The sequence below is a fragment of the Typopeltis vanoorti genome, chromosome 8 (genome assembly GCF_054136105.1).
Source record: "Typopeltis vanoorti isolate ZY-2024b chromosome 8, IOZ_Tvanoo_1.0, whole genome shotgun sequence".
Taxonomy (NCBI): Eukaryota; Metazoa; Arthropoda; class Arachnida; order Uropygi; family Thelyphonidae; genus Typopeltis; species Typopeltis vanoorti.
In genome coordinates this window covers 62909817-62922926 of record NC_143556.1, presented here as the reverse complement: position 1 = coordinate 62922926, position 13110 = coordinate 62909817, and the positions used below count along the sequence as shown (strand labels likewise).

At 32.7% G+C, this 13110-nt stretch overlaps 1 protein-coding gene across 1 annotated transcript in view; it reads left to right on the top strand.

The window, feature by feature from the left end:
• Window positions 1-2953, top strand: part of LOC150104049 (uridine-cytidine kinase 2-like) — a 164126-nt gene extending 161173 nt beyond the window's left edge. The window contains exon 7 of the mRNA XM_090396713.1: window positions 1251-2953. Coding sequence (XP_090252839.1) covers window positions 1251-1378 — 128 coding nt within the window. The 3' untranslated portion in view covers window positions 1379-2953. The remainder of the gene's footprint in view (window positions 1-1250) is intronic.
• Window positions 2954-13110: the final 10157 nt, after the last annotated feature.

Below are 13110 nucleotides of genomic sequence, written 5' to 3'. Positions count from 1 at the left end.
GTATTAGTAATATGTATAACATCTGCAGTGTTTAGTATCTATTAAGATAATATTGATGTAGATACTGATAGACATATGATTCGTATAAGCATAATTCATATGCTTAAGAATAGAGCGACCAACATTATCTCAGAAGAAAAAGATCTTGATGAACTCACTTTCATATTTCAGACCCTGATAAACAACAGTTACCCAGAAAATATAATCAAAAAGATTCTTCATAGAAACCCTCCACAACAGCAACCTTCTGTCACGCAATATACATCATCCTCCCTTATGCAGGCCTTTTGTTGTTGACCTTATTCAGTGTCAACAAAAAATTGCCAAACTCTTTCGGTCCTTCAACGTCAGAGTTGCTCTTAAGCCGGTGAAGACAATACGCCAAATTTTAAGATTACCAAAGGACATTAATGCCTTCTTCAAATACGCAGGTGTGTGCAACATTCCATGTTCCTATGGATTAAATTACACAGGGCAAACATCGAGAAGCCTGGAAATTCGAAAAAAAAGAACATGTAGGAGATGTGAACAACAACAGAACAGATACTTCAGGATTAGCCCATCACTTCTTGATCACTAACCACCATCTATTGGGATAAAAGCTCCATGCCCTATATAGAAGAGGATGTTCAATGTAGAAACTTCAAAGAAGTTGGCGTTGTACTCTGCTCTGGAGAAAATCTAAACAGAAATCAAGGAATGATTCTGAAAGACATCTGGAAAGGCCTAATAAGTTCACTCAGCTTACCAGAATTTCATTTCACTAAAAAACTATATAACATGCTCAAAAAAAAACAAAAAAAACAATGACTGATATGCCACATTCCATGCTTATGATGTGTTAAGCGCCGGTTTAATTTATTTCACAGTGTTACTCCATTCATTTTTTTTACCAGCAAACATTGAGTTCCATGTACCATTACACATGTCCTGAAGAAGCCAGACAGAATCGCTGGTGAAACTTGTAGACAATTGTATTTTTTTTTTCTAAAAATCTCTGGTCAACTAATAAAGCCAATATATAAAGTTCCAGTTTAATATTTAATAAGTGACCAAATACAGCATAGAGATGAAGCATTTTCGTAATAAATCATTTAAATTTCAAATTCTAATCTTCATGCAATTAGTCACATATTTAATAACAGGAATTGCTAGCATTAGGGAAAAATTTTTAGCATCAAAAAATTAAAGAATTATTAGATACTTTAAATATATTAATTTTAATAAAATTCTCTTATTTTCATTTTTAGTGGCAATTGATTTAATAGTTCAAGCTATTCAAGACTTGCTGCTTACCCCACACTCCAGCAGAGCAACAACTGATAATCAGAAAACAGTGGCAAATATGCTAGAGTCCTCCATTACCCGACCACATTGAATCATGCTGGAGAAATATTCTATTTAGTGTGTTTTATGTTCATAGCTCTTGGAGCTATTTATGTATAAACTATAGCAAGTGACGAGGCATTGTTTTTGCATAAAATAATCCCGAGCACAAACGAATTTTATTTTTTTTTTTTTTTAGAAAACTGTTTCTAGTCATTATTCAGAATTTCTGAAGAGGTAACTTAAAATGTTTTAGGTAAAGTCATTTTAGAAAATGGTTACTGCTCTTTGACATGTAAAAAGCTTATGAAGTTTATTTTTTTTTTTAATTCATTTCATTACTCATTTGTTTCAGGCTGTAGTGTTTATCTGCCACTATCTCTCATTTTATTAAAATAAATTTCTGATATAACTCTTACTCAACCACTTAAATTCGTTACAACAGGGATTACCTAGAAAAGTTGGAAAAACAAAAGTAATTGCAGTGTATAAAAGTATATTCTATTCATTTTTTATTCCTTTATTTAGAAACCTAGTCTATAAATAAATGATCTGAATATTTTAATACCAGTGCCAAATTATATTCTTTATAGAGTTTTATTTTGAAATAATGCAATCAAAATAATTGATTTATTTATTGGTTGATTTTAACTAAGAAAAGTGTTTTTATTCTGTTTACAGATTTTTTTTTTTCAACCTCAACTTCTTTATTAAAAAAAAAAAAAAAATGCAATTGGTGCATTTTATCCTGACTTTTATAAGCTGAAAAAAAATTGCCTGTACAAGGATTTTGCAGTCTTTTGTGGAATTCACTTTAGTCTGCACTAATGTCAAACAATGGTTGCACATACTTAAATAATTAAAAAACCCTGTCTCTGTAGACCAAACGAAGAACTTTTCAAGCTACTTAGCAGGATATATTGAAATTCATCTACCACCTAAAGACATTCTGCCACAGTAGGATTTGAATATATAAGCTATTGGTCAGAGAACAGAGATACTATCCACTCTACCAACCAGGCTTACATTTCTTTTCAATATTCTTAGTAAATTTCTGTTCTTTGCCATATATAATTTAATGTTCAGATTTTTTTTATAGATGTGTATATATATAAAACCCAACAAATATTGAATAAAACTAAATTCCTTAATTTAGTTTTATTACTGTTTGAAAGGAGTTAAATAGTAACAATTAAGGTTGTTATTGATATTTATAATTTAACTCCAGTTTAAATTGTGTAATTTTAGAGGGTATCCTTCCTTGGCTTAAGTGTTAGCTAGTCATATTGGTTTATTAAATTTAATTGCTGACAAGGTCAATTTTAACACTTGAAATGTTATGACTAAATTATTTTTAGAGCATTCATAATATCTTTTTTGTGCTTAAAAGCATATATTAATTAAAAATGTTTAGCAAGATTTATAATTGGAGTGGAGCTGTCTTTGTTAATGTTACTAAGTACAGTAACTGTTGACAAATTCATTTGATGCATGGTATAAGGTCTAATTGAATAGACATGTTCTCTGAATAGTTGTTTCTAATCGTAATGAGTTCAACACTAGAAAATGATCTGAGAAGTTTATTTTTCTTCAGAAAAAAAAAATTGACTGAATCATATACGGTCCACAAAATACAACCTAAAATATCAGTAAAATATGGTATGTGTATATATATATATATATATACATAGAATTAATAAAAAAAAAAATTAAAAGTATTTCTCAATTATAAAAAGTTATAAAGTTATAATTATAAAAAGAAAAAAATGTTAGTTTTATAAAACTAACATTTTTATTCTTACAGACATGCACACTCACCTGACTGGAAAGTGTTTATTCTTTTTATAATTGAGAAATACTTTTTACTTTTAATCTGTTTTTTAATTTGCTTCGTCATGCAAGTTAATAAATGATCACCTGTTTTTATGTATTACAGTAAATAAAAATGTCAAATTTGTGAATGTGTGTGTATTTTAGTATGTATAATAAGTGAACTTGTTATTAAAATGATTTATATTCAGAGGAAAATACATGTTATTAATGTAATATAGGACTATTAAATTTCAGTTAAGTTTTATTTAGTATATGTTTTAATTATATATTTCATAAGAACCAAGTATCTTTTATTTGTTTTTACACTGATTTTAATTATACATCATGTGAGAGATATATGTGGCTGTATATGTATATACACAGAGAAAGCAGAGTACTTATAACCTTTCTTATGAAAGGTTATAAGTACTTTTGTATCCGTACTTAAATTTTAATGCTGCATTACGTGAGAAAAATGTCTATTTTTAAGGCATTTTTTTCCTCAGTTTTTGTCTGAAGTTGGCTACATTTGAAGAGCTTTTGCAACTGAAGTGCCTTAAGTAAATGTTTTAATGCGTTATGAATTTATTTACACAAGTTGTAATTAACATTTACAATCACTTATCATATATCACAAAACTAAAGTATAGTTCCCACTGCAGTTTCAAATAAATATTTTTAACCTTAGTATGAAATAATTTTTATGTTTAAAGGGATAACACAAAAATGAAATTAAGCAGATAACTTTAAGTCATCTTGGCATAGAAAAAATTAATTCAACAAAAGTTGCCATAAGCAGAAAGAATATTAAAGGAAAGGATTAATTATGTATTTTTTTTTTGGATGTTTAATGTTAAGAGAACATATTCATATGAATATCTCATGTATCTGAGGACTCTTTCATTGGGAGCCCATCCAACCAAAGCACCGTTTCTCTTATCATACCTGTTTAACGTCATTCACAGATTATGTACTCATTCATCATTCCTGTTATCCATCTCCATTCCACTCATCAAGAAAATAATCTAGCCCACAGCCCTATTAATGATATTCATGAACAACTTCTGAGAATGATCTCCATTCTTTCCTCACCAATAATTTATTGGCATCTTTAATTTATAATGTATATCTATCCTATTACCTACCTACTCTGCTAGTTTACAATTCAAATTTCATCCATAAATATGATTTTTTTATCTAGCATTCCTCAGTCCTGGAAAAATCATAGTTACTGACCTGTTTTTCCCATTGCTTCATTAACTTGAAACCCCTGGAAATCAGATCCGAGTGTGGTAACAGAGATGTGATCATTTCTCTTATAAAGGGCTCGGGGAAATGCAACAATACACTGGTGTCCAAAAACTAAGGACAAATTACATTTTTGCCTGTATGTCTTGCCAGCATGCTAATAAATTCTATAAATTAAATTGCAATGTTTTTGTCAAAAGTTACAAATTTCCTCTGAACGTAGTTAAGAATTGATGTACAGTACTTACAGAAAACTATGTGGAGAGACATTTCAGTAGGGAATATGTCCACCCTGATTCGGGAGTTCTTGAGACAAACTGGCCCACTCCTTCTTCAGAGCAAGGATAAGGCCTTCTTTATTTTCTGGAAAGGATTTTCAAGCAGCAGTGCATCTCCCTATTGTGTTGTATTGGACTACATTGGACTAATCTGGGAACCGTGCTGGTGATTTGATTAATATTCTTAGTCTCCAGAAGTATCTCCACTGCACATGCATGATGTGGTGTAGCAAAGAATCCATAAAAATGAATTCTTTGCTTATAGCACCATGGAACAATTGAACATGACATTGAAGAACTTCATTACAATATCATTCACCGGTTATAGTCCCTTTTTCCAGCACTTGTAGCTTGGTGCATCCATCAAGCTTAATACCTCTCCACACCATGATTGCAACACCACCGTATCTATCCCTTTCAAGAACATTCTCGCAATGGTGAGCAGTACCACTTTCACACCAGATCAAGTGTCATCTAGAATCAGAAAAGACTAAAGCGACTTGTCTGTAAAGAGTACATGATCCCATTGATGTCTTGTTCAATTTTTATGAATACAACACCACTGAAAACGTGCCCCATGGTGAGCTGTGAATAAAGGGATATAGACTACAGGCCTTCTTGTCACAGGCATCTTGCCACAGTTTGGCAAGATATCCACATACCTGTGCTTGAATAGCTAACTTGCAAACTGTGACCTGCCATGGTACGTTCATTACATTTTGCTGTAATCACCAACAATCTGTCTTAATGCTCCGTTGTCAAGTGAGGGCAACCTCTTAGCAAATATCCGGAACACATTCTATTGGTTTGAAACGCTACCCAGAGCCTGGATACAATGCTATGTGAGATTCCAAACTTTGGTAATATCAGTAATTCTGCAGCCTTCTTCACGCTTTCCAATAATTCTTCCCTGCATGAAATATTGGAAAGCTTGAAGGTGTCTTCAAGATGATGTCTTTGAGACATTGCAAGACATCCAATTTGCAACTTTATTCCTTTACAAAAAGAGCTTCCTTCAAACAACTCACTTAGCACAGCCTTTTATTCTGTTGAGTGCTACCATGTGACTCCTTGGCATGCGATTCGAAAATTTGAACGTGTACCCACTTTCTACTTGAAACCGTAAGTTATACAAATGACCCCAAGCTGATTCATATGAATTTGGGATTGTATTCTTCAAAAATAGTGCTCATCCTTGGTTTTGGACAGCAATATAGCTCCAGAAACTTCATCTACCATCGCTTCAGCTGCCCAGTTATGTTAAAAATCTTGTCAGCTATGCCATGTGTTATAACTGTAAAGAATGTCTTTACATCAAGTGTTAAGTAAATATACAAGAGTTCAATCTGATTGGTGCAATGACTTTAAACTATTCCTTTTAGATCCAGGAAATGACTGACTCGAGACCAAATAAAAAAATATATGTTTAATGAAACCTTTTTAACACTATATACATTGTAAATAAAATTAATAACTACAAAACTAATGGGATCTAATACCTTCTAAATTAAATCTATACTTTAGATATCTCCTTTACCTTTATAGGATATTTTCATGCTCTCACTGACTCATTCTGTTATTGGTTTAACATGAGCTTAATCAGTCTATTAGACTGAACATTGTTTTTCCACAATGAATTCTGACAAACAAATGTTCATTTGTTTCAGTTCTTTATTAGGCCTTTTTCAAAATCTAAATCTGAACTTCTCTAGGGCTGTGCAGTGTTTCCTTATTTGTCATGCATTTGTTCCAATCATCCCCACTGTTTCACTGAGTATAATTATTCTTACCTCACAGTTTTATTACAAGATGCACAAATTTATTACCAGAGGAGGGGGGGGGGGATAAATAAATTTGCATTAACTTAGAATATCTACTTAACATCTCCTTTTGTTGACAGTCTGAACTCTTCCAGTTAAAGGATTCACCTTGCTACGATTCCTTTTCAGAATCTTCTATTAATATATTCCGAGTGTCAAGTTTTCTTTAAAAAACTTCCTAAAACAAAATTGTCTGGTCTGCATTCTCCAACTTCCATTCTCTCTCTCGTTTTCTTCGTTACCCAAGTACCGAGCGCTCTGTCAATCAACCATCTTTTTCCTCAGTGAGCATGCACACTTGTTCCACTATTGAGAAGCTAGTAATGGCTGACACATTATTGTCATTGGGGAAAAGAGAATGTCTTTACAATGAATGACAGATATAAAATAACACTTAACAGTTGTGTTGTGAATTATAATAAACAAGCATTGAAATTATTACAATTTGCAAATATCTAGTATACTGTGAAATACTTTATAATTCATTTTAACATATATATTAATATCGGACAACATTGCAAGTGCGGTTTATACATGTTACGAAGTCAAAACTAATAAAATACTAACATAGAGAAACAATTCTAAAAAGATTCATAATTGTAAGTTATGACTGTTTTTACAGTTTCCCTTATATAGGGGCTTAGTGAAATGCAATAATGTAGCTCCTAAAACTTCATCTACCATTGCTTTGAAATCTTTAGTCACCTTTATCATTTGTCCAAAGCACCAATTTGTTAATATCCTTCTAATGAACCCAGCTTAGTGTCATCAGGAAAGAACTTGGATATTATTATTATTATATGGGCATTTCCATGGAGTCAGTAGCCTCATTGCAGAAGACCCAAACTATCCACATAATATCTATCATACCTCTTCTTGAACTCATTGATAGATAAAGCACTCACAACTAAGTCAGCCAATCCATTCATTCACCACTCTCCAAGCAAAAAAATCTCATCCACACACCCTTGTTAACCATACTCTTAATTTCCAAGGATGACCTCTTGTTCTTCCACCATTCGTCCACTGCTGAAATATTTCCTCTGCATCAATCCTATAAAAATCTTTTAGTAACTTAAATGTTTCTGTCATATTCCCTCTTATCTAACTTCTGTAACCCACAAATACTCAATCTATCAATGTAGGAAGCATTCCTTACACTACTCACCAACTTGGTCGCTTGTCTCTGAATCCTTTCTTCAAGGAATCCAGGCGACTAGACCTGAGCACAGTAATCCAAATGTGAACGTATTAATGCCTTATAAAGAGGAATAATAACTTCTTTATCTCTACATGTTAGTGTGTTCTTCAATAACCGAGTAATCCTATTATCTTGAACACCTTAGCAATAGGCCCTATGAACTTCAACTCTCTATCCACCAGCAACCCCCCAAGTTCCTTGGGTACAGTTCCATCAATGTGGTAAACAGCTTGTAATCTTTTAATCCCAAAATGCATAACTTTACACTTTTCTACATTGAAGTGATATCCATTATCTTTTTCCCATACTGTTAGCTTATTTAAATCATCCTGCAAGCTCTCGACATCTTAATTATTATGTTACCCAACTTTGCATCATCAGCAAGCAACTGAATATCTCCCTTAAAGTCATTTCCTATATCATTTATGTACAAATGAAACAACAATGGTCCAAGCATAGAGCCTTGTGGCATACCACTGGTCAACTTCTTCATCTTGAACTCGCCTCCTCCATACTCTTTTTGGTGTCTGTCCATGAATCATTCTCATATCCACATCATCAGTTTAATATCCATCCCTATTTGTTCTAATTTGCATAACAGTATTCCATGGAGTATTCTGTCAAAAGCCTTAGCAAAATCCAGCAGTAACACTGTAGCTATTCCCCTTGTCCAACTCAGCTATTATAAAAAGTTAAGAAATTACTAAGGCAAGACTGACCTTCAACAAAACCATGTTGTCCCTAATAGAGTATTATATTCTTATCTGCCCATTCCTGGATTCTGTCTTCAACCAACTTTTCCAATACTTTTACCACCACTCCTGAGATGGTGATTGGTCTGTAATTTTCTACTGCAGTCATAGAGCCTCTTTTATGAAAAGTAACTATTTTACCTAGGGACCTTACCAGAGCTCAGAAAGTTAAACAGCCAAGTAAGAGGCATTGATAATCCCTTTGCACATTCACGTAATACCCAAGCTGATATCCCATCCAAACTTACAGCAGTATTTGCATTCTGCAATATCCTAATTACCTCTGATTCATTAACCTCAATTCTCCTAAGACAGAAATATCCTCACTCAGATGATAGAATTTTGAAAAGTGATTACTCAGTAACTCTACTATTATATCTGACTTGGTCACCTTGTACCATCAGTGCCCACTAAAGTTATCCTTCTAAAATCATTCTTCCTTTTACTTACTATGTGGTGAAAGAATTCTTTGGAATTTCCTTTGACCTGCTTGGCTAAGGTCTAATCATAATCTGATTTAGCCTTCCTTATTATGCTGGTAACCTTTCTAGCCTGAGCTCTGTACTGCTTGTGAAGCATTTTCCAATATTATTATATGTAGATGGAACAGTAATTGTTCAAGGACAGAGTCCTGTACTACCCTGCTAGTCATCATTCAACTACATTCTGACAGCTGTCAGTTAGCTGCTGTTTTATCTGTCATTCATTTATTGTCTGTCTCCACATCCCAATTGATACAATAACCTTCCACCTTAGCAAAGTCATGCAGTATCATGATATTTCCATTATCCAGTTTGCTCATTGCCAAGGCCAAGCTATAGTATGAGAAATGCCGAACACATTAGAAGACTAAGATTAATCTAGTATATTTGTATAAAAATCTTGTCCTTTGTACAAATTAAAATCATTACTCAAAAATCTGTTCTATATATTAAGACGTATTTTATACTTTTAGATCCAGTCTTTTAACAGTGTTTTACAGATGACTATATTTGTAAAAAAATAATTTTGATAATTGTGTAGACTAGGAATATAAGCAAATCTGTGAAATATCACAGTGTTGTATGAATGGAAACATTTGTGGCTCCTCTAGCTAAGTTCTTAGGAACCAAAATAATTATCAATTTTTAAGCTCAGTGAGTTTAATTGCATTAAGCGGTGACTGATGCATATCTTTATATAATAAGAAATTTGTCTTACAACAGATATTTGGTTATTTTTAGTTTACTAAGATTTTTTAATAACATTCCATTTTTATTTATATACAAGTCGATAAAATTTGTTTTTCTTCTTGCATCATTAACATTTTCTTAAACATGACTAATTGAAAAAATTTGTGTAGTGGCTCAGAATATTTCTTTGAAACTGTAGGTTGTTATATATTACTAAAATTAATTCATGACTATATGCATGCTTCAAGTAGCACAAGTACAACATACAAAAATATGTGCAGCCGACTCACTACAGCAAACTGCTGAAAAAAAGTCCCGACCAAAATCTCATAAGTAATATATGTTAAAAGAAATTTCCTATATCAACTATCCCTGTGATCCCTACAAGTTAGCTATAGTGGGAACCAACTGCAACATCTTCATTATTTAGTTTTAATTACTCTGAGTTGCATCTTTCATCAGAATTTTTCATTGTAGAAATTTAGATTTTCACAAAATTTATTCATATATGTCAGTAGTAAAAAAATAAAATAAAGATCTCTTTAACAGCCAGTGAACATGTTAATTCCTCTTCAAAGACAAGTCAAATATACAGAACTCAAACTGACATGTTTTATATGTAAATAAAATTTTTGAATGGCTAAAGTAGGTGATAACCATTTGCTATGATTGTATAGTATTAGAGATTAGTAGTTTGAAATTTGTCACCATATAAACTGTTAGACCTTGCAATCTTATAACCAGTTTTAAAATGTTATCTGAGTAGATCAGGTGTTGTAATATGCTAAGTATGTTGATTGTTGTATTGGCTGAAGAGTATTTATTATTCTGTATGGCATTGCCCTGGAACTTTTATATGTGTGAAAATGGTGCTCACCTCTTAAAATTTCTGTTTTTAAAAATTAATGTTAACTGCTGTTCAGAGATCGTAATATCGTTGATGTGGTAGGAATTCATTCCTTTATGTTCACTATTAAGAGTAATGTAAAATAAAAATATAAGTACAATAAAACTTTAAAAAAAAATTCTTTGTTACAATTTATTAGTATTATTATATTAGCACCTCCAGAAGCCAAAGGATTAATTGGAGTCCCCTTCCTCCCCAGCTATATATATACACACACTATGAAAATGAAACCTAGATTTTGCAAGGTTACTGACCACACCCTTACTTACAAGGGATGGCCCTTTGAAATATTGTCCCCTGTATGCATGTGATAACTGTTTCTATCATCTTTCTCTCTTGATTTATCAGCCTTCATCATATATATATATATACTCTCAGGAATGTGTAGGATATTGTGATAACAAATTTCTATCATCTTTCTCTCTTGATTTATCAGCCTTCATCATATATATATATATATACTCTCAGGAATGTGTAGGATATTGTGATAACAAAACATGAAAAGTTTACATCATTAACAACTTTCCTCTTTGAAACCACTATTTCTTCAACCTATTCTCATATGGCTTCCATAGGCTAGCAACGCATTGTACCTGCAGTGAATTTCTAGTGCGCCCTCAAAGAAATTATTGTAAATTGTTTTGGAGCTTGCAGCGTAGATCGCAGGTTATCTGATTCTTTACTAGTATGTGCTAAAATGAGAAAAAAAAACAAAAAAAACACTGCAAATATAATACTTGATGGTCCAAATTAAGTGAATATTGAATCCAACATTATTTCATAGCCAAATATAGAAACCACAAGAGTTTCGTGCAGTAGTGAAGGTGGAACAAGCTCCAGACCTCTTTCCTTAGTATTTTCCATAAATGTAAAGCACATCTTGCAGAGGTTAGCAACCTTTTTAATATGAAGACCACAATATAAAATTTGAAATTATGGAGGGCTCATGACATCTATTATAAACATACGTAAACCAAAGTATTTGCACTGATAGCGGGAGTGATTCAACAAACACACAAACTAAAAAACAAAGGGTTCTATTTAGAAATGATGTGAAGGGTAGTGAGAGTGGTCACATTGATAACTAGATGACGTCAAAAACTTAAACTACTTATGATCAGAGGTCTTCGTCCACTTGCATCTGATCTGACAGATAAATGCTAATTGTTAACATGAATATTCTTTAACCGTTTAAGAATATTCATGTTAACAATTAGCATGTATCTGTCAGATCAGATGCGAGCGCCTTGCTTTATCAATCATAATGGCAAATGTATTTGTTTAATTTGCAATAATAGTGTGACTATTTCTAAAAAAAAAAGTAATATAGAAAGACATTTCAAAACCATTCATGCCAATTGTAATTTTAAGTTTATTTAAATCAGGAGGAGTCGGCAACACAGCATCCACAAGCGTCATGGTGCCCACAGTATTGCACCCTTCATATTAAAAAGGTTGCCGACCACAGGGCTAGATATTACCTTAGTTGCCTCTAGACCTTTTTTTTACTAGGTTCATCCTCAGACATAAGCACAGAAATATGTGGTCTTATCAATCCTTTGTAAAGGGGAGAATAACTTGATTCCTACAAATCATTGTTTTTCAATATCATTATAATCTTGCAGTTATCTTTAGAGTTAAAATTCAGGGAAGAGGATGCATTGTTAAAGTTTGCGTAGTCCCTGAACTTTAGCTCCTTCTCCACTATCACTTCTAGTTGTAATGTTAGGCCTGCAAGGTCTTCACTCCAAAATACATATCTAGCACTTAGCAACACTGAACTAACACTCATCATTTGCCTGTGGCACCACTATTTTTTTTTTTTTTAAATCTTGTCAGTTCCTTAACATCCTTTCCAACTTTGCATCCTCAGCAAATTCCTGAACACTACTGTGTGTTACTTTTACATGGTATCATATATTGATTTCCCCTTGTCCAACTCTATTCACTATTATAAAATGTAAGGTTTTCTTTTAGGAATCTGCTATCTTACAAAGATATCCATTGATGAATCCTTACATCCTAATTGTATCCATTTTAAGGTTTCTATTGAAAATTTAATAATAATCAGTTTTATGATCACTTCTCTTTACTTGAATTTCAGATGACAATTTAGGGAAGATCTGACACCAGATTTTCAGTCTTTTGTGTTACGTGCAAGTTACTTTCTTGGAATAAAATATAAACAGAAAATGAAGCTATGGGTTTCATCCCCACCTTCCCTGACCAATTTCTACATGGGAAAGTTTTAAAATTGCCCCACTTTAGCTTTCTATCTGATTAAGGTATTAATGATGTCTTCTCAATTTAGGCCTCATGGCCCAGACACAATCCTTGAAGGCCAAATGTTGTCACATTAATTCCGTTAAGTTCAGCCTCCATACATTTCCTTTCTGATACCTGTCAGCCGACTATTTTACTTCATTTATCATTCCATATCACCATGGAACAAGATTAACAATAGTCTGGCCTTTCGACACACCTTCATAACATGTCTTTCAAATGATGATGTTTATTTTACATTATAGAGAAAACCTACTCACATGGGCAGATCTGTTCCAGTGAGGCATTCTTCACAGCTGAACTTAAACATA